At 41.0% G+C, this 25,974-nt stretch overlaps 1 protein-coding gene across 8 annotated transcripts in view; it reads right to left on the bottom strand.

Moving 5' to 3' along the window:
• Window positions 1–25,974, bottom strand: part of LOC139794662 (SAM and SH3 domain-containing protein 1-like) — a 532,690-nt gene that overhangs the window by 12,642 nt on the left and 494,074 nt on the right. For 5 of the 8 annotated variants that reach the window (XM_071740526.1, XM_071740527.1, XM_071740531.1 and 2 more), the window contains 8 exons: window positions 18,126–18,258; window positions 14,506–14,852; window positions 9,992–10,063; window positions 7,490–7,633; window positions 5,138–5,273; window positions 4,217–4,386; window positions 2,906–3,115; window positions 2,100–2,250 (listed from right to left, as the gene is read on the bottom strand). In XM_071740526.1, the coding sequence (XP_071596627.1) occupies window positions 2,100–2,250; window positions 2,906–3,115; window positions 4,217–4,386; window positions 5,138–5,273; window positions 7,490–7,633; window positions 9,992–10,063; window positions 14,506–14,852; window positions 18,126–18,258 (1,363 nt within the window). Of the gene's footprint in view, window positions 1–2,099; window positions 2,251–2,905; window positions 3,116–4,216; window positions 4,387–5,137; window positions 5,274–7,489; window positions 7,634–9,991; window positions 10,064–14,505; window positions 14,853–18,125; window positions 18,259–18,476; window positions 18,617–18,978; window positions 19,137–23,552; window positions 23,859–25,974 lie in introns of those variants that run through there. The other 3 variants (XM_071740533.1, XM_071740534.1, XM_071740532.1) reach the window with 3 other exon arrangements.

Here is a 25,974-nt window from a genome sequence, read left to right as displayed (position 1 = left end):
CAATCTTCCAACACCTTCATCTCCCCTGTCATATTAATTGACCACTCTTTTAGAAAAGAGTCAGCATTAGAAACAGACATCACATATGTTGGAAACAGTCATCCTGTTCTGTAATGGATTAAGAAACAGCCTCAGCATGAGTGTGAAGGAGAGCATGGTACATAATGAAAGCAGAATGGACTGTGTGTGTGCCCCAGCTGCCTTGGGGCCAAGTCCTGCATCTTATAACCATGGAAATGAATTTACAATAATGGTGTGAAAGTTCTTTCCAAGAGTTCAAAAAACCCCGCAACAAACAACACCCAAAATAATAGCAAAAAGCACTGGAAAGAACCAAATTGAATAAAAAATAAAATCCTAACCCTGATCTGCTCTTTCCAGAAGGGATCAGTGGGTCTGGTGTCCCCTAACAAAGTATGAAGGGAGAAGGGAGAGACTAGTGGTAAAAACTCCTTCTTTCCTTGGTCTGTGCAAAGAGCCCACACTGAAGTGTGATCCATTCAGGCTGCATAGGCTGGATTCTAGAAATTCACCCAGAATGTCTGGTCAGAAATCAAGTTTCATAGAGAAACTACATCTGGAGCTGAAGATATAGAAAACCGACTTCATGATGCAAGGATACACTTTAAGCTGAGTTGTGGTTTGGTTTTTTTTTTTTCCCTGCAGCAAAAATTCAGAAAGGGCTATTCTGATTCCTATTCTCAGCACATGAAAGGTAATTACCAACTAAGTGCTGCTGCCCTTCCCAGGTTACAGCTGTGTGGCCCCTATGTCTCTTTCTCTTCATCACCCTGACTTTGAGCTGGCCTTTATACTTTCCAACCACTACATCACACAGTTCTTCAAGATTTCAAATCAAAATTGCAGGGCATTTAAAAAATATTGCTTCAGGGAAGTGAGCATTCTCAATAGGTTACAAATAAGAGAAGCTCATGTGAAGTGAGGAAAAATTACTTTAAGTGAAAAGAATCTAATTCTACAACTCCAGTTTTATTGGGGAATAGAGGAGGGCAGAGAAAGTGGGGATGCCTCTCTGGGAAATGAAATGATAAAGAAAGCTACATGTCAGTGAAAGCTCAGGCCACACAGCACTATCCAGAGATGCTAAGCACACATCTCTAAAAGAATTAGACATTGCCCACTTAATAAGCAGCTGTTAAAGTTGCAGCTATGGCAGTTTAAGGGATTTTGCACAGAAGAAGCTGAGAAACACAATCCATTCCACTGATTCTTCTCTCTGGGATATTCAATTTCTGCTAACACTTAGGAATGAAGGGGAAATTCAGCATTGTCTTAGGTTGTTGCAACTAGGAATTGAGTGCATCTAAATTCCTGTCTCACTTGTTTTTTAAAAAATTCTACTCTACCATGACTACTGCACGGATGGTACAGCCCCGCTTCCTCCTGTGTGGTAAAGATACCATCAAATGTGACTGTGCTGGGTTACTCTGCTTTCCCTCATCTTTACAGCCACTTGCCTGAGACACTCCATAAAATGAACAGAATTGCAGTGCTGCACCTTAGATAGTTGAGTCAGTGTCTTGCACACTATGCCCCTGACTGGTCTATTTTCTCTCTGAAAATCACTGTGTTGTCATGTGTACAACTTGAAGCTACCCATACAATCCTGGTACTCACAGTCCAAGAATCATATGCATGCTCAGGTAAAATAAGAGAAAGTTTAATTTACCTTACTCTTCTCCACAATCCTCTGGATCTTTTTTTTACCCTGGACAACCTTAACCTCTTCCTTCTAGTCTAGAAGTTTCTTCTTTTCTATTTCCCATGCCTCACTTTCTTAGAGTAAGTTACCTCAAGATTTATTCCTGAGTATCAGTATTCTACAGGATATGTTGCACACTTCACAATACTTGACTTGGGTTATAGGGCTTGAATAAAAGAATCCTGGCATAAAAAATGCAAGTCTTAAGTCATTCCTCAAAAATCTCAATGTTGTTACACAGGATTATCCTGGAAATAACTAGATTAGGAAAAAAAGCAAAAAGATCAAAATCCTGGAACCAGTTTTCTGTTTAAGGAGTTCACAAGGCTCTTGGCAGAACTTTAGAAAAACTGAAAACCTCAAACATTCCACGTACTGTCATACTCCTGTAGAAGTTCCACTGCTGTGAGGAGAACAGCTCTGTGCTCAGGATCTCGGATGTTCAGTTCATCCAAATCTTCTTCTTCTAAAAGCTTAAAGGTATCTAGATCTTCATAACCATTGAACAGAAAAGTGGGCATGTGCTCCTGCATGGCAGAAAAAAAAAAAAAAAAGAGCCATAAGACAACATATTTATTTTGTTAATAAAGATACGGTAAAACATTTTCACAATGAGCAAAAAAAGCAATAGTTTAGCAAATACAAACCACTGTGTGACAGCAAAATCACAGGATTATAGCTTGTATAAACGTTTCTCTGAGTTCAGCGAGGTAGCTGTGCCAGAACTCAAACGCTGCACATATTTTTTTATTTGGAATGCACTGTACTAAATGGCCTGGGTAGCATGCTACCCAGATGCACAACATGGCACGTGAGGGAAGAAATACAAAGGTTGAACAACATCCACAACAGCTTATTCCTAGCTCTTCTGAACAGAAATGTGGAAAAAACCCCTTCCACTATTGTTATTTTACACATTTTGTTTGCTTCTGAAGTGTAACAGCTAGTAGCCATTCTATGCAATGATTTATGTTTTCCAAGAGCATACAACTTACAGCCTGCAGCACTTCACCAAGCCTGGTCTCAGCTATTTTTACTCTGCAGTTAAAACCTGATTCTGCTAAGTGGAGTCACAACCCTTAGGATTATGAAACTGGTGCGCATCTTCTGAAAGTAACAACTCCAGAGGTGTGGCTCCCTTCCCACAAGCAAAACTGAAGGATAAACAGAGAGAATTTTGACCTTTAAGTTGATGCGATCCAAGAGATCCTCAACTGACTTGGGCTGGGGTGGTCTGCTTTTCCGGCGCCTCCTGGTGGGCCGCTTTGGCTTCTCTTCCTCTTCGTTTAAGACATCTACATAGATAAATTTGAAAGTGCCAACTTTGTTGTTCAAAAGGCCCATCCAAGTGCCCATGGGGGGTTTGCTGATGATATCAATGATGTCACCTTTCTGCAGACAAAAGAAGCAAGAAAGCAATGTAGGCGTGCTTTCGGATAGATATATAAAGAAATACATCCATTTTCTCCTAGATTTTCATGTACACAGAATGGACTACACTCTAGATGTCAAAAGGGTAACCACAGCTCTTGCAAAAACATCTGATTATACTTGTTTTACAAATGGAAGAAAAGGGAATTAAGGGGCATGCCTTAGACCAAAGAGCAAGTCAACAAAAGAACCTGGAATAGACCCCAGAAGTCCGGATTCACAAGCCCAATTACACCCCAGCAGTGCATCACTGTTATTTCACTATTTTGTACTCATGTCCCTAAGCAATGCAACTGTCTGAAACCAGTGAGCACATAAGAACATGCTCAGCATAAATGGTCAAAATCTCACATCTCCTGAGGAAAGGATGCCCATGCAGAATAAACCATGCAACACTGTTGCTTTTCTTAATGTGCTCCTGACCATAGGAAAGGAACAGATCCACAACTGTTTCTGTATCCTTAAGGAGACAACCTTATGTACATAGGAATTTTCAAGAATGAATGTAAAGAGTCGGATAGTTTGGATTGAATACAGCACAACTAAAAATGTTAAAAACTGATATCCAGAAAAATTAAAGGGGGGTGACAGCTCACAGTCACCAAAGTAATTCAACATTGGCTCAAAACAAATTACATTAACTGAAATGCCTTTAAAATACACTATGTGTAGGTGCATCTACATTTCTTCAAAGGATTTTTTAAATTTTTCCATTGATGGATTAACTCATTGCGACAGACAAAGTATTTTTCCAAATGTTTAAATAAAATGTTTGCAAAATGGACATTAATTTGTGGCACATTATTATTTTTCCAGAAACTGAAGATGGAAGTGTCTTTCTCTGGACATGGAGATATACTAATACTTACTTGTGTGCTATAACATTTTGCTATAATTTGAGCAAATCTTAAATATATCAGAACTAGACAGATTATAGGGCTTAAAAAACTTATGTAAACTCATTAAATCACTGAGAAATGTGTGGATCTTGCAAAGAGCTCTTAATAAAAATTTTTGCCAAAATAAATGTTTGACCCCTTAAAACCAGATAATATCTGGTACCTTGAGCTTCAGAGAGTCGGTATCATAAGGACTTGGAGTAAAATCAGTGTGAACTCTGGCTCTTCCACAAAAAGGTCCTCTGTAAGGAAGCTCTTCATCATCACCATCTTCTGATTTCACACTCTCCCTGTTGCTGGTTGAGGAATCTGTTGTGCTCACTGTCTGACCACCTGTGTGAAAGACACAGTATTAGTTCAGAAAAACAGAATTTCTATGTGAAGAAGGTTAATAAACCAGCAAAAACAAGGAGACAATTTGTCTTCTTTACACAAAATATGGTAATCAAAGTTAAAAGTCCTTAAATGCTCCTATAACTTGTGATGAGAGAGTTAGTTAAAAATGGAGCTTTCTCTTCAATTTTTTTCCCCATACATTCTTGGTTTCTATTGTTCTGTAAACCATAATGAAGGAAGTTCACACCATCTGTGTCCCACATTTGTGCTCTGTTTTGTGTAGAGAGAATGTTAACCAGAGAGGTTTTAAAATAAAACTCTTCTACCTAGTTAACCAGAGAACCTCAAGGTTTCCCTGGAAGGGGGATGAGAAGCCCAGCAGCAAATCAGTGTAAAGACAAGCCTATTTACTACTGGCCAAAGACTATAATTCTCATTCCAATAATTTACAATATAATAGCAGATCATTTATATTATAATAACGGGACTCAGCACACCCAGCCAGAAAACAGGATTTCACCTTTTCAGGTGAAAAATTGGATTTGTATTTATAAATACAAAGCAAAAAAAGATTGTCTCTGCACCAAAGAGCTTACAGTTCTTTGTAAGCCCCTAATGACTAACCCATCAGTCTTTCCATTTTTTAACCACTGCTTCTGCTTTTGACTTTCTCTGATTTCGCTTACTGTCGAGATCTCTGCTCCCTGAAGCCACACAAATGGAGCAAAGCAATTACAACCAAACTTACTCATTGAGCTCTGACCACTTAAGGAACTCCTCAGGCTCTCTACTGAGCCCCCGGCTTTCAGCTTGGGCTTGTCCAGGGAGTCGCTGTCCGGCGGTGGCGACTGCGGAGAACCCGGCATAACCCCGGGGCTGGACTCCTGAAAGGGATTAAACCATTTCAGTTTGGTCAATGAATGTAGGCATTGACAGGAGCTGCTTGTTCATCTCCAAGGAAAAGACCTTCTGTTTTCCTGCTCTTTCTTAGACAGGGTGAAATCTTTGATGAATCTGCTTTCTGTGGTACTCTGCTGTGGCAGAAAGCCTATTTTATCAGGAATGTTAGCTCAGACAGGAGCAAACAGCCCTATCTAGAAAAGCTAGATAGTAAGTAGAAACATTACACAAAACTCCCAATTTAAAGGCTTTAGTGACACATCATATTTTTGCCAGCAGTACTTGCAAAACAGGTACCATCAAATTCAACTTTATGTATCAGGATTTTGTACAACAAATACAACCAAATCAGACAATGCAAGTGAGATGCACAGCACTGTACTTTTTTTTATTTTTTTTTTCCCCACAGTCAGTTGTTGGTATCTTTGCTCATCTACCTTGGAAAAATAAAATAATTAACCATAAACGCATAAATATAAAGGGATTTTGCTCCAAGTGCAATAGGTGAGACAATTTCTCTCTTTATTCAGTCAAGCATTTTAAGAAATCAAAAACGGTCTTTCCAAAACTGAAATTCTGTAAGCCTCTGTGAAACCCAGTTAAAGCAAAGCATCAGATATGTGTGGCCAAGCTTTTATTGTTTGTTTGTTTGTGGTTTTTTGTGGTTTTTTGTTTGTTTGTTTGTTTTTAAGGAATAAAAAGACACTGGCATATAGTTTGAATCACAATGCCAGAAAGGTACCAACATTCTAAAAGGACCATGCTCAAAAGTTTGGAGACAAAAGAGCTATAGCTTTCATACAAGAAGAATATTTGTGGAGATGTGCGGTCATAAAACTTTTAGATGAAAGATATTATTCGCATGCTGCAGAATCATCAGAAAAAAAGTCATGCCTGTATATGACTTCAGAGGTCGAGTCAATCTTGGGAGAAAGCCAGAGAGCAGAAGTACTGCTAACTCACTGTAAATCAATTCCTCAAAGTATCCCTTTCCTAGGCAGCCTTTGCAGAGGGGCACTGTAAGGCCAGTCCAACATCAAATCATCTCCTTATCGACATCAATCATATTAGACCTTAACATTTTTTAACTGTAAATTTAAATTAAATACTGCTAACTGTAACACTGCTCCTGGTTATAAGTATGGCTAACAGTCCTACAGGCAAGGGATTCTAGTGTTGCAAAGCATTAAATGAAACTAGACACTTTTCTGCCTCTCTGTGCTGTCTCCAAGTCTTTCAGCTTTTGGTTGTTATTTTAAATCTTACCAACTGCTCCTCTTATGGGCCAAAGCTCTGCATTAACACCAAAAGGCAGATCTAGTGGTGCATGGGTCCCTTTCTGTTACCACTTCCCACTGCAAGCATCCATGAGATCCAGAGCTCGGGATGAGGCCACCTGGGGGCGATGTGAGCCAGGGAGAGCTGTGCTCTCTCGGTGGCTTTTTAGTTTCTTAGGGTTTTTTTGTTTTTTTTTTTTTTTTTTTTTTTCCTTCTATTCCTGACACATTTCAAGCGGCAAGTTTGGTTTCAAAGAAACGCTGAAGAATTTTTGACACCCCATCAAAGCAAAGAACCCAAAGTATAACAAAAGGGAAGAAGACAGCAATTGTTCTTAGGCCACCGAAATTCAAAACCTAATTTAAAACTAATGTACTCCAAGTTTGCCTTTAAGATTAAACTATTAAAATCCGTAATGAAAGAATAATAGGAAAATCTTCTGTGGGATGCCCTTTTCTGACTATAGTGTGCCTCTCTTTAATGGGCTGCTGCAGAGGGCAAGCTATGATGGAGAAAAGAGCTGTAATAGCAGAGAAGAACTGTGTATGTGAGGTTATGCTGGGAATTTAAACTAAGGTGAAAATTGCAGATAAAATATATTACTGTGACCCTGTGTCACAGACCAGTTCTCTTAATAAATAATGATGATAGATAAAGAAATGGTAATATATAAAGAGATGTATAGTGCCATCAACCACAGGCTTCTGCTGATGAGCTACTTGAATGAAAATCTGAAATACATTTTCATGATTTGGCATCTCTAGGAAGCCATTTCACAGTGAGGGATTTTGTAAGAATATAGGAATAAGCCACAACACATAGTCTTGTTAGAAATTTCTTCACAGTTGCCTTGAAGCATGAGAATCAATACTGATTATCACTTCTACATTATTAAGTGGATTCCACTGCAGATCTTACATACCTGTTCCGAGAGGGAGCTGCTATATTTTTTAGACATCCTTTTCTTCATGGTTTCTTTTACAGACTTCACTTTTTTGCCCAGAGATATACGGGAGGCAGAAGGTGATTTGATCACTTCTTTATAAACAAAATCTCCTTCTTTGCCCTGCAAAACAAAAAGGGCTTAAGACCTTAATACAAAGGCCAGTTTTTCCTCAGCCAGTAGTCATTGCAGAGGTTTTCCAGGTAGACAAAAGACATGGTGTCCTGTTTGCTGCTCTAAACTCAGTGTTGAGACCTTGTGCAAACCACTGCAGTAGTCCACTGTACCTTACTCCGAGAGTCTGATTTGTAACCTTTTCTGCAGGTGCTGCGTGTAGATGTCTGTTAGGAAGCCTTTATCCCTTTGAGTTTCAGGTAAGTATTTGACCTTATACAAGACCCCATGTTTTCAGGCTAAGCCATACAACAGTAGCTGTGGTCAATATTACATTCTGTTTAACAGGACTAAAGCACCTCTGAGATCCTAGCCAAATATATCTGTGTGCGTGTGTATACAGACACCTACATTTGGCTACCCAAATTTACTTTTTATTTTCAGACAGGCATTCAGTTAACCTCTCTTGATTCATCTCTGTGGTTTTACTGTGGATTGTTCGTAAAAAAAAGAAAAAAACCCAACCCTAACTACTAAATGCATCACTCATGCTAGAAGGCTATACTTGCAGAGCTATTCTTAAGACACACAACACAATACTGCTGAACTAAATTAGTTAGTCCATATATATTGGATGACACAGGCCAGCTGCTTTGAATGCATTTAACCTTTTCTAAATCAGCTTATGATACCTAGCATTTACTTATGCCACAAGCACACACAAAGAATTAACACGGGAAAGTTGACATTTTGCCAAACTTACTTGTATGACTCAGCCCTTACTCAGATGGTCCAGGCAGCACGTTAGACACAGTCTTTCATTCTGCAGTGTGTCAGGAACCATGGCAAGGCAGCTCTATTAGAGCTACTACCAGCACCCTCCCTTGGCAAGGGTGAACAAAAGGACCAAAACAGACTGGCCAAATAGACTGACTACTGCATTTGGTCCCTGACTTGGTTCAGTAACCCTCTGGAGGACAATTTAGGTACATAACAAACTCTAAAATAAGGGTACCTTATATATCCTACATGAAATACTTATCTTTTTTCTAAATTTATATATGTTTTCTATTTTACCACCAATTTTTCTTTCAATATTGTTCTTCCAAAAGGTTTATCTGGTGTTCAGCTGTTCTGAAATGATAACTCATTTCTGATAATTATATATTTTTCCTTTACAAGTTGTTTGTGATTACAATTTCTTTGGTAACTTTTGGTCTTTTAGCAAAAAAAAAGGACAGCTCTTTGCCTTTTCTTTTTGGAAAATAAAACATTCCATTTAATGACTTAAATGTTTTTAATAAAAACCCCTTGATCTGCATCCATTATTATGATGCGCTGCATTCTCCCACTACTGATGCTAGTAAGGGGAAACACAATGTTTAGGTTTCAAACTTTCCTGTATCAAAACCAAAATGAACAAAATGTGTCAAAGTATCTATGTTTAAATATAAAAACTAAGTTTGGAAGTTAACTTTTTTTACTAAGTTGAAAATTAATGAATAAAACAACCACCCACAGTTCAGGCCAATTTAAGGGTAATTTATGATGTCAAAAATAAGCCAAAACCAAACAAAACCCCCCAAATACAACCTAAAAAAAATCCCAGCTGACATGAAAAAATTATATAATGCTAGCATATAAAATGTTTCACAATTTAGACTTCAGAGAACAGAGAAGGTATCAGAGCCAATGTTGAGACAGAAAACATACATGGGCAAAAGGAAAAAGATGTTAGCAATTTAATTTGATATAATGTTCTGGCTCATTTCTATTATTATTTTTGGCCGCAGGCTGACCAACAGTAACTCTGTGATCAACATGAGTAAAATAAAATAGAATTAATTCTCAGAGGGGGTGGATTTTTTTTAAACACAAAGAGCTGTGAGATCAATTGCACAGCATTCAGCACAACAGGATCCTGATCTACTCCAGAACTCTTAAGATACAATAAGAAAACAAATAATAAACCTCATACATAATGACTGCCACCCAAATAACTTGCTGATCTTCAGCAAATGAAAGTTGGTTTCATCATTCCAGATAGTAAATATTTTTGCCAAGAACACAGAGTAATCATGTATTTTGCCTGAGGTGATGCTCCAAGGAAGTCAGACTTAAGAATAGTCCACAGATGTGAGGCCAGATCTGCACTTTAATCACTTATTCCTGCCTCTTTACACATATGGATATGGGTGGGTATGTTTTCCTCAAAGCTAAGGAAGTTTGAGGTTAACGAAGATACTTTGCTTTCTTGGATCTCCAAACTGTTATTACAGATCTAAATTACACTTCAGCCCATTCTAACTCCATCACACATTTCACTTTATGCTATTTCAAGTCTGTGCCTTCTTGTCTTAAACTCACCATTTGGTCAGAACTGTTTCCAATATGAAGGGACCGATTTGTCAAATCAAATCCTCCAAAGCTACAGGTTCTCTGCAAAAAAAAACAAGAAAAAAAAAGAAAAAAAAAGGATGGATCCAGTTCTATCACATGGATTAGCTTACTCAGAACAACTGCGATTTAGAGAACACCAGTGAAAACACAAATGGCTGCAAAAATGGGAACAAACAAACAAACAAAAGGATGGGACATTATAAAACAAGAAATCTATTATAAATTAAGAAATCTGTTATAAATCAATTTGAGTCATTTGTCTTTTCTGTAGACAAATCCTTGGCTTATGGTCTGCTGCTGCTGAGTCATCTATTGCCTACTCTTGAAAGAAAAACTTTTTGGTCTCAGGAAACTGTTGCTCTTATGCATCAAGTTTTCCAGGGTGCTGGCAACTCCACCTCATCACTCTCATCTGCCTTCATAATAAGTCCACAGTAGCACTGAAAAAGAGAACCATCAATTTTTTAAAGCATTGAATAAACCTACCTTCTGGGTCTGGCTCCACAGATTTCATTTCCACTGAAATCCAGGGAAATGCTAAGGGCCTTATGGGGCAAAGCCTTGGTAAAAGGAGGCAAAATCCAGCCCCGCTGCCCATAAGCATTATGTCCCCAGAGATTTAGCAAGCCCCGATTTCAGATGAGGTATTTATCATTACACCTGTGGAGATGACACATGGCAGCTCTGCTACTTCTGGGAGGAAGCATGCTCTGTTTACAGTGCCACAATAACCTATTGGAGTGACCCAGTTCTGGCTGAATATACGGATGGAATTTATCTTAATCACCCTGAATAAAACAAGAAAATCAACACTATGATACTCCTTGCCTCCCAAGCAGTACAGTTACTTTTCCACAGCCAGCCATTGTTTAACTGTGGGACATGAATCTCTGCTAAACCTTTGGTATCACTTGAAAAAAGACCAGACACTAAGAGGGCTCACAAGACAATCCAGATTTTGCTTTGCAATCCACAAGGCAAAAGCTTTTGACTTTTTATTTAGCCACTGAGCAAGCAGCTGCATAGCTCTGAAGTACCAGGCCCTACCAGATGTCTCACAGGGCAATCCAGGGAAATGAAGTTTCCTGCAGTTGCAAGTTACCTGCACTTCAACTCTGGGCTCTGAGTGTGGGTATATATTCAAGTATTCTCTTCAGAGTTGAGACAAACAGGAGGCAGAAGATCAACACTTGTGAACAGTAAGTTTTTAGGGCCAAACTATCCAACAGATTAACTACAGACACCTCAAGACTCAGCTAAGCATCAGACTAGTCCTTCAAAGGATTGTACAATCAGTTCCCTAAGTTGTACCTGGGAGTCAGTGAAGACCCCCGACCTGAGAGCTACCAATCTGCTTTGACACTCTGTTAGGAAGAACCAAGCTCTATAAACTGTGTCACTTACTAAACCATTGTATTGATTAGTTCCATTGAAGTAAACAAGCTTCCAGCCCTGTTCACTGCAAATCAGCATACTTAATACTAGTTTTTGAAAAGTTTTCTTCTCTAGCTTTCATGTTGGATGCTGTGTACCTATAGTGCTTGGATGACATTTTTTTGTAACCACCACAACTCTACTGGAACTCAAAGCCAGCTTTGTCTAGGCTCTACACACATTAAAGAGGGTTCTATGATATAAAATTTTTTTAAGTGTTTGTTTCCTGAAGCCAATGTGACTGCGGCATAGCTTTTTAAAATTGTTTTTTGTAAGCATTTGGGACAAACCACAAGTAATAAGATCAGTTTTTTAAAGCACAGCACGTTTGGCTATGAGTAATATTGTCCTGTAAGTCCATTCTAACTAATCCTGCAGTGTGTGGTAAACCCAGCAATGAAGAGAGGACATCTGGAACTGCTCTGAGCAAACTTGTCTGTCAAGCCAGTCAGAGCTCCTCCTAACAGAGTCTTCTCAGTAAGCAAAATGTCTGCTGGTAAAAAGCTTCTGAATAAATGTACCATATTAAGCATGCTTGTTGTTTCATTATGGACCTCCCCATACATTTAACAATTGACTTCCACCTTCAGATTCCAGTAGCAATACTGTACCAAACAAAAGGTCTGTGGATGAGGACAGGGATATTCAATGGAATGGCCATGCAATCAAAAGTATTCTTGTTTTGGGAGAAAAGAAAAACTGGTGCGGTTTGAAAATTTCATGCATGTCCAGGTCACTGAAACAAATATAAATGACAAAAATGAACAGCAAGGCAAGACAGAGTGACCAATTCCACTGAATACATGGGCATTGCAATTTCCCTGAGGTTGCAGCAAATAAGCATTAAGTGTTTCTGCAAAGCAGGAGTGGCATTAGTTGGTTTGCCAGCTTTTACAGTTTCAGGAAGAAATGTGTTGAAAAAACTACTTAGGGCAGTGTGTCTCCACCATTTATCCCATTCAAATGAGGCTGGAGGAGCAGTCAACTGAAGAATTCCTCAGCAACAACAACAAAATGCTATCCCTTTCTTCTGTGATTGAAGGTCTCTGAACTAGCTAAAGTCAGTCCAGATGGTTTTCATTACCAAGTTACTGTAGTAAGACTGCTCACTAGAAGAACTGAAAAGTTTCTTTCTGTCATTTTTATTTACAAAGACAGTTTTAGATGGCACTTTTAATTATGGGGCATCTGTAGCACACAAGAGTATGCTTTTTTGCCTGAGATACCTCTATTGTTCAACACACAGAAGGATGAGTAAGGTTTCTCTTATCATTGTAATATCCTTATGGGAAAACAATGATTTTGAGCACAATGTCTATGAAAATAAACAGTACTCTGTGAGTGTCAGGGCAAGCAGTAAATGCAGGAGAAACAGCAAAGCTGCCAAAAGAGAACATTCATGGCATTGGGTAGAAAAAAAACCTATCTACAGTGCACCCAAAGAGCAAAAAGTGAACCATGAATTCTTGGTCACCTCCCACAGGTTATTCAAGGAGACCAAGGCTCTTATATCATGAATATCTCATCCCTGAAGAAATGAAGCAGAGACCTTTCAAAATAAAATCTGTAGTTGAAGAGGAAAAACTGATTGTACTTTATTGTTCATTGGAATATCTTGCTTAAAGTTATGGGTGCACTGCTGTTTCCACCGACTGAAGTAGGGAATATATCTACATTGTCAACTAAACAACAGACTAGCTGGCTCAGCTTTGGAGACCTGGCTGACCCCAAAGGCAAGCTCCAAGGAAACTCATCATCATGGTTAAGGAAACTGTCAAAATTGTATCATGTAATCAGGAAGCAGCTTTGGATCTCTCTGCAGTGCTCATATCACTTAATTTCCCATTGTACAGCATAATTTGCTTTTTTTGGCTGCCCCTTGTTCCTTCTACACAGTGCTCTGAGGGAAAGTGACACGTTCAATCCCTGCTAGAAAGAAGGAGCAGTGGTCAGACACAAAGCAAAAAGGGAAGTTCTGGTGATGCTGAGCAGGAGGCAGGAGGGCAGTGTCTACATAATGTAAACCTCATTGTCTTTTTGCAGCTGCGTGTGTAGCAGAGAATAGAGAGCTAGGTGGGTGAATTGATGGGATGCAAACTGGGTAGGGGAAGGCCAATATGACAAAGTAACAGGAGAGAAATAGAGCACAGCTGACTAAGGATGCTCTAATCCTCTGCAAGTTTTATTCATCTCTTGCTATCTCTTTAAGAGAATATTGACTCTGAAAGCATCACTAAGATCATGTTAATAGCATCTCAAAGCTCCCCTGTTCACTGGTGATTTCAGTTTCTACAACAGGTGAAATTAGAAAGCAGCATTTTGTCATATTTACTCTCTCACTGAGTTATTCTGTACACACAGAAACTGAAGACTCAACAAAACTCTTCTATGATAGGATTATATCAAACTCTTCCCTTACAGTGAATTACAGCGCTCAAGAGTTTCTTATGGCAAGGAAAGCAGAAGCACTGCAGAATTTTAAAAGTATAAAGCAGAAAGCGTTGACTGCAACCTCACAGAAACTGGAAGACCACCTTCATGGCAACTCTTTGACTCACAGACTTTTGGTGGATTCTCAAGAGAACCCTTTTAGTACAGCGATCCACTGTGGCAGCCCACTTCCTCTTGGCCTCCTCATCCTCCTCCAGCAGGCATCTCCTCAGGTCCTGCTTGTCGGCCTTGCTCAGGGTCCTGTCAGTAACGGGACGCACCAGCTGTGAGAGGTTGAGGTGACTGTATAGGCTTCTCTCCACCACATAGGTAATATTGAACTCGCTGACAGAAGTGCGCCCTCGTAGCCTTCTGTTTGGGAAGCCACAACCTCCACCCCCTTTCGTTTTGTGCCGCAGTAATTGTAGGTCACAAGGTGCAGGAGATGCTCCTTTCCTAGCAGGGCGCTGGCAAAGAAAAGCTCTGGAACAGGAATAGTTAGTATCCATTTTCTTCAATCGGATCTGCTTCCTTACACTCTGAATCTCCTCCAGGGACACCAGAAGATGGTGCTTGTGCCTGTTGCTGTCATAAATGCAAATGCTTTCTGTACTTACCCCGTGGCTCAGTGAGCCGAGGCTCTTCTTCATTTCCCCATCTGTCAAGGAGCGACAAACTTTCTGGGTCTTCTCCTCTTCTGGGTAAGAGAAAAATGTCCCAAGTTTCTTGGGAGGCTTGATAAGGCCACGGCTATCAGGTTTGCTGAAGGTCTTCACCAGCTTTCGGTTCGCTCCCCACGTATCAAGACTGCTGGATGAGGGAGAAGTAGTGAGTGAGTCTGTGTCATCCTCAGGCTGCTTTTCACAGGAGCCGTCAAAGTAGAATTGCTTCTTGTGAACTCCAGAGTAAAGTGCTGATCTGTCATCCAGTATGGGCGAGTTGTCAAGGGAGTGCTCTTCCACACCTACAGGGGACAAAAACAGCACAATGCATGTCATCGGACATGTTTCCCTGTGGAGCAGCACCGCATTTATTTGAGGTATCACACACTTAAATTAGAATAAAACTCTTCCTGATAAAAGCAGCCCAGAAGGTATTTGCAAGTGGATAAATCTGAAGCAATTCCTTCCATTTGTGAAATAAGTTCTTGGATGAGTTAACAGTAGGCAGATGACAGCAACCTGTAAGTAAACTCATCGTTAAGTTTCTCTCTTCCATCTGCAGATAAATAAAACCACAGATGGTCCCACTAAAAAACCCTTAAAAGCTGGAACTTTAATCTGATTCTCATGTTCTTCTCTGGTCTTTTCTTCTGAGTCAGGTGTAGGCTCAGCTATGATGCAGCACCAAGGAAAGAGTTAAACAAGAGTACACATCCTTCTCAGTCCCACCTGACCAAGTTCACAGCATTCACAGATACGTATCAGAAACGTAAATAGAAATGCAACTGCATTTATTTCTTGCCTATATAAATTTCTTGCTCGACCCAACTTTGACTTCATCTTTCATTGCTTCCACAGTTTTACAGCAGTGTTAAATTCAAACCATTACTAAAATACTTATGATTTACTAATCTTAACAACAGGACACATTTTAAGATTAAAACAAATTTGTTGCTGTGCACAGGCTTCCTGCCTCATCTTCAGTTCACTCTGTCAGCAAAACATGCTTGACACATATTTGCTGAAATCTAAGATGCTATTTAACCAAGATAAAACTCATTGGGATAGTTAATCAAAATTGACACACAGCTTCCACTCTTGACAACTTTTCTTGGTAAGACTGTAGACTGGAGTCTGATTTTAATACCACTCTTACTGGAGTATCCAACTTGCTCTTTTCCCCCACTACTTCTTAATTTGAACAGAAAATAGACATTCTCCTGGGACTGAGTATGTGCTGATAAACAATTTTAGTCCACTGAGTAAATATGTTTTTAAACAGTTTGTAAAATATGCATTGTGTGTCAACACTGTAACAGATGTTATTTGGAGTGAGTCCATGACACAAAGCCATAGTGACACAGATGTAGATGTGATTCATTTTTAAATGCTATATAAGAATGGTGCCCAGGAGATGGGAAGCTTCAGCTATTTAGCTCACTAGGAAAAGCTGAACACAAAATACCCATGGATTCAGCTTTTGGCACATTGTAGTATCAGATCATCCAGAAGTATATTTAGTGTGATAACAAAGCCAGTAACAGAAATGTGGGAGAAGGATCAGGGACCAGTGTACTTTTTTTAAAAAAACTACAGGAACATATGAGGGAAAAAACTGGCAAAGTTGTTCTTTGTGAGGAGGAATATCAGGAATCTTTCTTCTGGGAAACTGCACATCAAATTTTCAAAACAAGCCTACTCTCACACCTTGTTAATTGCTGTTGAACACTGACAAATTTACTGAAATTTTAGTGATGTTAGTCAATCAAATTTTACAGACAGCTCCCTAAAACCTAGCCATCTAGGATTTTACATACTTCACTCCTCAAGAACAGATCCAGTAAACTGGAAGGCCAGACAGCATTCCCCAGATCCGACCATAGGGAATTTTGTGATCTTGCAGAGCAAGACTTCAGAGTACTAGATAAAGTACAAACTCAGAGTTACAGATAATTTATTCAGAAAAGTCTGGCCTTAAAATAGAGAGTACAGACAGGAAGATGGAGAAGAAGGAAGCAGAGCAATTTTTTTTTCTTTTTCAACAATTAATTCAGTGAGTTTTCTGTGAGGGCCAGGGGTGGAAAATTTTGGGGGAAAAAACCTGGAAGAAACTGGGATACTTAAACAGAATGACTGAAGGAGAAAAGGAAATTAGGATTTGAAGTGCTGTAAGGGAGGGAATAGAGAGCAAAAGAGACGGTTAACAAGCTGAAAAGAAACTCTGGTTAAACTGCAGAACAGCATCTGCATGCCCAATGGCCCCTGGGTGTCCTGCTCCTGCAGCTGCTCCCACCCCTGAAGCCTCTGGCTGAGTGTTCCTTGCAGCTTTTCCCAGGCTTCCAGGAAGGGATGGGGCAAGGACAGACCTTCCTGGGGTCATTCTATCCCCAGGGCAGGGGAAAAATAGTTCTGCTTTGTATGCTCCGTTTCATAAACCATGTTTTTGCTTTCAAGGTAGTCCAACTTTATCTTCACCCTATGAAGTGACAAAACCTTCTCATTCAGACCAAGGCAAATGCCTGGTCCAGAGCTGTAGCATGGCTGTGGCTTTCACACAAGCCAGTAACACCATCATCATGCAGGAGAGTGGCAGTAACACCATCATCATGCAGGAGAGTGGCAGGCTAGATCATAAATCTGTCCACAACTTCCTGCCACATACCCAAGAAGCTGCACACGTTCTCCTTAAAGGCACTAAGAAGGGATCAGAATACATCTCAGCTGACTGCAAAGCTGAGGGGAATTGACACAGATCCCAGGAAGGCCACTACCATAGAGGGGTGTCCACAACTACAGTGAGGACTCAAAGAGAGCTGTATATAGAGGGCTCCTGAGGCTCAGGCTCCGTTAATCTGGGTGCTCACACATGGATACAGGTCTTCCAGAGTTAATTCTGCTGCATGGTGTTCCCAGGGGCTGAACTCTGCTTCCCATTTCCCCACCCTCCTCCTCTTATTTTCTCTCCCCCCTCTCTTCTGGCAGCAAGGCTCATCTGGGAGCCAAACTGCAAGCAGGCTCCCCCAGAAGTAGGAGTTAACATTACATGAGGCAGTCACTATCCCACAAGAATGCCTGATAGAGTTCCTGTACTTTTGCCACAGGATAATGCCATGAGGCACAATTGCACCACCAACCAGCTGCTACCCTGCCACAACTAGTGAGAGCTTCACCTGTGTGCTGTCCCAGGCCTTGGAGGAGGGAGCAACATGGTGGTGGCTCTGCTTATGTCCTTGCTTAGCCTGTGGGGCAGCCAGCTGGGGTTGCTCCCAGTCTCAGTCCCTCCCCAGCACAGGGTATAATACATAAACCAAGTCCTAATCTGTTAATGAGGGGCTCTCCAGGGCTGCTCTGGGAATACCAGGAGATCAGTAACCACATCCTAGGTTGTCACTTTCCTCCTTCCACAGTCTCTAAATTCAATTACTTGTTTAAGGCATGCACCATAAACAAAGCAGTCTTTTCCACCATCCCTTAAGAACATGCCACCTCTCCCCTCCCCCAAACCCTCCACATTCCCCCCAACAGAAACATGTATTCACACGTGCAGTTTTAACCGTACGCATGTTGCTTTTTACCTTCTGTGCTGGGTTTTTTCATTTCTTCCACTCTTATCAGTTTCTTCCTGACTCTGCGAGTAGAATTCACCAGCTTGTGCAACCGCTTAAACTTCACCGACTCCTCAGTTTCATCATCGGATTGTTCTCTTGACTGGCAAAGAAACAAAGGGAATATTAATAAAGTAGTTGTTCCACAGCTTGTTCCTTCAAGTCAAGTTAACCCAGCTCATCTGCTGCATTGTGTCAATGCAGATCTGTAACTGGTGTTATATTTTCAGCCCAGGTCAGAAAAAAACATTTAAATTACTGAGGTTTTTTTCTGTTTCTTTTTTTTTTTTTTTTTTTTTTATTCCTGAAAGCTTGACATACCATTTTGATTTCTAAATCTGTGCAACGTAAGATCCTAGGCATTGAAATGCATTCCTGCTCTTGTCTTTCTTCCCATGCATTGTGTAATAACTACTTCCACGTCCTCTCTCGGTACGTTTCAGGCAGGGCTCTTTCCCAGGGCTCTTCTTACCATACCAGTTATGCTCCTGTGGTTTGGGTCAGTCACTGCTCTGTCTGGCATCTCAGAACTTGCTGTTTAAACCTGGTTATAAACAGCTTCTCCAAACTGAAGCTCTGTCATTGACGACTTCTCTTGTTTTTTTTTTTCCCTCAGTCTTCCCCGAAAATCAAAACCAGCAGCATAAGAAGGACGGGAGGGAAAAGGAAGCAGGAGACCTCATCTGCCTCGCTCACAAACTGCCACAGCTACAAAATATTCCTTTCCTCCTCCCTGCTCCCTACACTCCTCCTGAAGGCTCTCGAGGCTGGAATTAAGATGGACACAGCATTCCTCCAGCACTGACCAAGGGAAAACTCTGACCTTTTCAGATATACAGTGCAGTCCATATTCCCCAGCATCCCGTTTCGTTTTGCATCTGATCCAGTATGCTCAGTTCCAGCTGTTTTCCCTCAAGTATCAAACATTACAGAGACAAAAAAAAATTCCCCTCTCTCCAGCAGCAGTGACACAACTAGCTGAAACAATCCATTCCTTGTGAACAAGAAGACAACTTCGATTTTCAAGCCAGATCCAATGTGCAGTGTGCTACTTCCTCTGTTTTAATCAGTTCAGAATGTGGAAGGCAGTGGGGGAAGGGAAGGGTAGGGAAGAGAGGAGAAGGGGAGAGGAGGCCAGCAGGGCTCTCTGGCTCGGACAGGACAGCCCTGGCACTGCACGCTACTGTGCATTCCTGCATGCAGAGCAGACTCCAGCTGGAGCACAGTATGGATCATATACCTTACTTTGTTTTCACCCACAGTCCGAGCCAATTCACTGCATTCCTAATGGTTGGCTCTAAAAACTCTCATACAACTTCCTGTCAGCAGAGCTATCTGGGTTTCCAAAGTGTGCTCATCCTTTTTTTCTCCTTAATGAAACTTCTAGAAAAAGAAAAAAATCAACCCCCCCATCAAAATAAATAAACAAATTAAAACCCCACCCTTTCCCCCAGCAAAAATGCTGTCTGCTTTTATCTGGAGGCTGAACAGAAGACAGGCCAAACACAGAAACACTTTCTGCCTGTCTAATATGCTTAAATGTCAGGATGTGGTAATAATGGCAGATACCATGGGGCAGGACTCCAAATAGCAGTTGCAGATACCTGGGTACACTACCAAAGGAATAAATAGTGCCTGAAGGAGCTAGGGCAGCTGATAGCCTACCTGATGAGCATGTACCTCCCAAGGCCAGCAGAACCACACCAGAGCAAACTTCAGCCACCTTTTACTGATTTCCCATTAAGTTTGTGTTACTTCAAAACAAGAAGCAACTTCAAATGGATCATGTGGCACTAGGAACTGCCATTCTGTCATCTAAGAGCCACAGGAATGCATTTATTATGGATGCAGACTGGCTAGGTAATAAATAACAATCTCCAGGAATAACAGGGCAGTAGAGTATCAGACTTGTTTATAATAAGATAAATAAGCAGAAAGATGAGCACTAATTCAGAGATCATGTCTGGGGAAACTTAGTGACACATTAAACAGCAAGACAGATACATTAGGTAAGATGAAGAATGGATTATTGACTGTAATCAAGAAGTTCAGTCAAGACTTCTTAGGCCATCAAGCTCACCTTGGCTAGCAAACACCATGCATCCTCTGCACTCCAGATATGTTTATTTTAAAAGCAATTACTCTAAGTCATTGCTTTCATTACTTTTTGTACACCCTTGGTTTGCAGGACTACTGCTTGTCAGTTGTGAGCTCTGGAAGATTTAGAGAACAAGTCATATCTGATCTTTTCTCCCAGGATTATACCAACGAATAAACCAATCAGTCTTACTTTTTCACCACCAGGATCCAATAAAGAACTGTATCCCCCACAGAGTCACCAAAATTCAACAACAACCAGAAGAGCTTTCACAATGTCTGGACATTGGCATTCATGACTACCACCATGAAAGCAAGGGCTGAAATAACCTGTATGCAAAGTACTGACATCAAACCTGAGTGGGTAATACAGGGGGTCTCCTTCACGTATCAAAATAAATGAAGTCTAATTGTAATCAAGTTCCAGCTGGTCTTTGCCACTGCTTCAGAACTCCTGGCATGCTTTGAGTCAGGGGCCTCCAGCAGCAGACACAGACCCTTCCTATTGCCAGGGCTCAGCTGAGGGAGGAAGAGAACAGCTTGCACCTAACAACAGGAGCTGTTGGATAATGGGTTGACTAAAAACCAAGTCTGTCCCTTTCCAGCAGTCTACTTCCCATCATATTGGTTAGCATGTGGCATGGAAAATCTTCTGTAAAGGAAAAGGACGGCTAATAAGTTTGTGCAAAAAGGCCTAAAACTATCTGTGACTATGCCAGTGGTATTGCTTCAGGAAACTTTCTTGTCAAATAATGCTGATTCCTTGAAAATGAAACCAGACTGAAAAAGGGTTACTTTTGATTCACTTCCTGTTTTGAAACTTTTTTTTTTTTAAAAAAAAGGTTTTGAAATCATCAAAAGTTTCCATTTTGGCACATGGGAAACAGCTTAATTTTCCAGCTCAAGCAATGTTTTTTTTACAGCTAATATTAAACAGAAAACAGAAATGTAAAGCATTCAACCCATAAGCGACATATTTGGAAATCACTGAACTTCAGTGCTTTGACTTCCCCAGCCCACTCTCTCTACCCTCCCCATTTCCACGGTGACAGGATTCCTTTTTTTTTTGGTGGCTGTCCCTGACTTAAGATGGGAAAATCAGCCCAACCTCCCCAGCACACTGTGGGCCAGGCAAATGGCTTCCTGGACAGCTCTAGCAGTCAGAGCTTGGCAAGGGGCTTCAACACAGCCAGCTGCCAGCCCCTCTCTCACCCTCTCCCCCCTTAACATGCATTTCAGTGTGTTGCAGCACTGCAAAAGGTTGGCCATAATCTGTAAGAGAAGGAAGGATGCATCTGCAAGAGGCTGGGCCAGAGGGTCTTTGGACAGGAGGAGGCTGTGCTGCACCCCTCTCTGCCAACACCTCCTGCCCCCAGCACATGGCTTTTCCCCCCTGTAGGGTTGTTAACGCGCTGGTAAAACAGCCAGGCCTTCTCCACTGACCTGTCCCCCTGCCAGAGCAGGCCTCTCCCTGTGCTCCAAGGGGAAAACAGACGGATTTGCAGAACAGTAAATAGGAACAACTTAACTTCCATCTCCTCTGCTCCAAATTTTTCCATCTGAAAGCCCATATGGCTCAACTTTTAATTATTTTGGCTAACGCTGCATGCAGTAATTCTGTGGTGAATGCTTAAGTGTTTCATTTCTGGTTTCCAGGGCAACATTACATCAGATTGCAGACAGCTGGCTCCACAGCCTTAAACCATAACAAATTGGCCAACGCCGATGCACAAAAATCACGCTGGCTTTACAGAGAGAGCCCGGGGCTCGGCTGGGCTGCCGGGGAGCCGGAGAAGCCTGAGGGGCCCCTTGGTGGGGCTCCCTGGGCAGAGCCGCCCTTCCCCGCCCCGCCTGGAGCGAGTGCGTCCCTGACACATCTGCAATGCTCTCACCAGCTTGGAGAGCTCGGCTGCAGGGCTACAGGGAAACAGGGAGGAATTTAACAGCCTCTGGAAATACCAAGGACTGCAGCCACCAGGTACAACATGGCTGGAAAACAACGGAGAGGATGAGGACCGCCACCGCCACCTGGCTCTTCACTGCTAACTATCGCGGACACACAAAGATGCTATCAAATCCTGCAGAGATAGACTCCCTCTGCCACATCTAGTGTCCCTTCTGCTTGGAATACTTGGCTACTCCTGCCACACTTTGCATCGTCTCCTATGCAAGATCCAAGTAACAAGCCTTATGTTTGGAAACAAAAAGGAAATTATCACGTGTACTTTGATATTCAAGGACCTCTCTGTAATTCTGCTCCCAGAGCCCTCTTCGCTTTCTCTTCCAGTTTTCTCACACAGGCTCTTTGCTGCTGCCTGTTCTAGAGGCAAGGCACACGCCGTGCTCTGCTGTTCTTTAACACCCAGCCCATTTCACACGCCACAGAAATAATAATCATAACCTCCCCTTTGATTTAGTGTTTCACTCATACACACACACACACACAAAACTAACATTTATTAGGGTGCTTGGAATTAATTGGCAAAATGTAAACCAGAAGTAAGTAGCTAGCTTTCAGCAGGACTATGTTTGGAAACACTTCATGGTTACAGAAGCAGCCCTTAAAGAACACAAGATAGGCAAAGCCTGCTAGTCATAAAAAATGTTTAAGGAACACTATGACAATATCCAGTTAAAGCTATCATAACTGATTAATCTGTTCCAGCTCCATAAACAAAAACATACATGACTTCTACATGAGCTGTGTAAAGCCATTTAGAGAGATGTTAAAATGTACAATTAACTTTTATGTCCATTAATAGTTCAGCCCCAAACAGTTGTCTCTAGGAAACCTCCCACCTAAGAAGTAAAGAAATCTCTCAATAACTGATTAGCCCAATCTGCAATTATTTTTGCCTAGCAGGCAATTCTTGTTCAGCAAACTGAGGCAAAAATACACATTCAGACTCATGGGAATTATCGTATCACAGCCCCCAGCCCTGGCTAGCTCACTTCAGAACTACAAGCTCTACAGTAAATGCAAAGAAATTCTGCTGTTCCCTTTAGGAGACGTGGCTACATGTGTCCTTTCTTCTTTCTCTCTAACAGGCTTGACATCTGCCAAAAAAAACAACCGTTCTAAATTTTTCAAGTTTTATTGAAGTTGCCTGGATCAAGTCATAGAAAGGAAAATAGAACAGAAAAAAAACTTAAAAGCCCAAGGAAAGGAAGAGAAGAACCAAGAAATGCTGTGCATGCTGTGCTGTGCCTAAGAATAACCACAAAAGCCTCTTCTCTTTATCCCTCTCCGAAACAAGAGGCACATCCTCTCCACATCACACTGCATGCTCAGTGACTTACCAGCTTCGGCATTTATAGGCCTAAAGCTCAGTTTCACGTAATTCCCCCCGAGTCCTTAACTGCTGTCAGCTTCGTAACCCTAAAATTTAGGATCAGACCCTTCTTCTTAAGTATTGTATTCGCTCCGTATCCTGGGTGCACAAAACGCCTCTTCTCTGGAGTTACATGATCAGACACCAAACTGGCTCTGATTCCAGAGCTGAATATGTAAAGAAGAAAAAAGCGTGATGCTGGACTCAATTAGCTGTTTTCTGCTCACTGATTGATTCCCCCGGTTACTCGCTAGCTGCATAACTTGCAAGAAAGGCATAAGTCATCAGCTCTAAGCAAATCTTCTATTCACCACAAGGAAAAAAGGGAGTGTTGTACATGGCAAACAATCCCTGTTTTCACTGACGGAGGCTTGCTGACCTCTTGCTGGCCTCCAGTTCCTTAATTACTGTCTATGGAATTTCAGTGAACGAAAAAAAATACAGAGAATCTCTGCAAACCCAAGACGAAGACTGACCCTCAAACACGACCACTAGAGTGGAGGCTGTGTCTGTAGAAAATATAACTGAAGCCCATTACCATGCTCTTTTTATTTTCACTTTTTAATTCTTTTGACAAAAAGCCCCTCTGAGAATTTCCCTTTATAAAGGGCTAATTTGAGAGAAAAATAAACCTTGCTTAAATGTTTTTTAAATTAGTGAACTTAGATACTTCTCTGCCCTCCTGCCCTAAATTCGTTTCATTGCTATAAAAAAGAACATCACAAAGAAATGGAAAGGCAAATGGTGCTCAATTCAGAAATCTCAGACTGATCTAGAATTAGCCACGTTGAAGCTTTATGAAACACTGGTAGCATGACTTCCAATCTCTCCTCCTAAGATAGGCTCAGACCTCCCTCCTTAAGAAGCAGACTCTGAGAGTCTCAAATAAATTTGCACTCCTCTTACATTCAACCATACCTAGTCACAAACCCTGGGACAAATCCTGAATTTGGACAATTCATCTTAGAGTGCAAGAAAACACTGACCAAAACCTCTACTAATTAGGAGCATGGCTATCCAGTGGTGGAAAGCACTGTAGCAAAGATATACCCACAACAGTACTCTCTTTAGGCCAAGAAGAGATTCCCCTTACTCAGGATCATACTATCAATGGCCAGCTAATCTGGATTTGACACAGATCAATCACAAAGTGAAATCATAGTGGGGCTAAACACCCACTTCCTTTGATGACTGGTTGATTTTAATGAGCCGTGCAGTTAAATATCCTTTTCCAATTTTCTCCACCTTTGTGCTAGGGACCATATACAGCTTTTCTACTCCCTAGTGACCATGTAAACTGGTGTGTTGTAGCTGGGTTCTTACCCTTGAATTACTTCAGCCCCAAAACTCTGATGTAAAACCCTATGGAAAATTTAAGCTTCAGATAAAACCAGCTGGTGTTCTCCTATTTCAATAACATACTGACCGCCATCAAGTGAAACATGACAGCGACTTCCTTGAAGTTTATCCCAGATTTCCTTAAAAGTTCATGGCCATGACTGAAACTGATCTAAACTGGGGGCTTTGCAACTTGAGTTTTGAAGGTTTTGGGTTTCATTAAGAATGTTTAACAAGCCTCTAATCCTAGCGCAGGCTGTTAATAGAAAACTGAGGGAGGCTCACATGTGATAATCTGCATCACATCCTAAGGTTACAAATAAAGGCCTCCAAAATTTTTCAAAAAATTAACAAAGGTCTTAAATGTTTCTGCCACGTCATATAATTAACTGCAACAGCATGAATTGCAAAGACTGCATGAATCTAAAATGTGCAATGGTACTGTCAGCCCTCCCAGGTAAGTTGCAGGAAACAGTAATTCCATGTCTAGGTTTGGTCTGCAATTACTTACAAGGAAAGCAAAGGAGCATCTAATGGCTACTTTGGTGAAAGATATATTACACATGAGCTGTGACGACACTGCTTGCTGAAATTAGTGGGAAATATTTGTCATAAGTAACAAGAGCACAAAAATTTAATTCTCCCAGGAGGTCTGTCTTGATACTAGAATAGCTGCTTAGGCAAATTCCTAGACGTTAACTGTTTCCAGCTTTTAGTTAAGTAATTTTGAGAATCACATTGCTGATGTTTGCATCTGCAAGCCAGACACATTTCCTCTGCCAGACACAGTGTTTATCTGACAGATTAGCATAATTAATTTTAATGACATTACAACTGTACTCATGTACCACTCATCATAGGTGTATGTGGCTCATACAATCAAGCTCTTTAATACATTATTTCACATGTGTTAGAACACAGGCATTCCTTTTTAGTTCTCCTGTAGAGTCCTCTACACATGGGAAAGAGATTTTCTAACAATGTTCCTCCAAGTTCACCTTGTCTTTTGGCAAGGCCTGGGGAGAATCTGTATTCTTTGGTGAAGATTACAC

The sequence above is a fragment of the Heliangelus exortis genome, chromosome 3, assembly GCF_036169615.1.
Source record: "Heliangelus exortis chromosome 3, bHelExo1.hap1, whole genome shotgun sequence".
Lineage (NCBI taxonomy): Eukaryota > Metazoa > Chordata > Aves > Apodiformes > Trochilidae > Heliangelus > Heliangelus exortis.
This window is presented reverse-complemented; position numbering and strand designations above follow the sequence as displayed.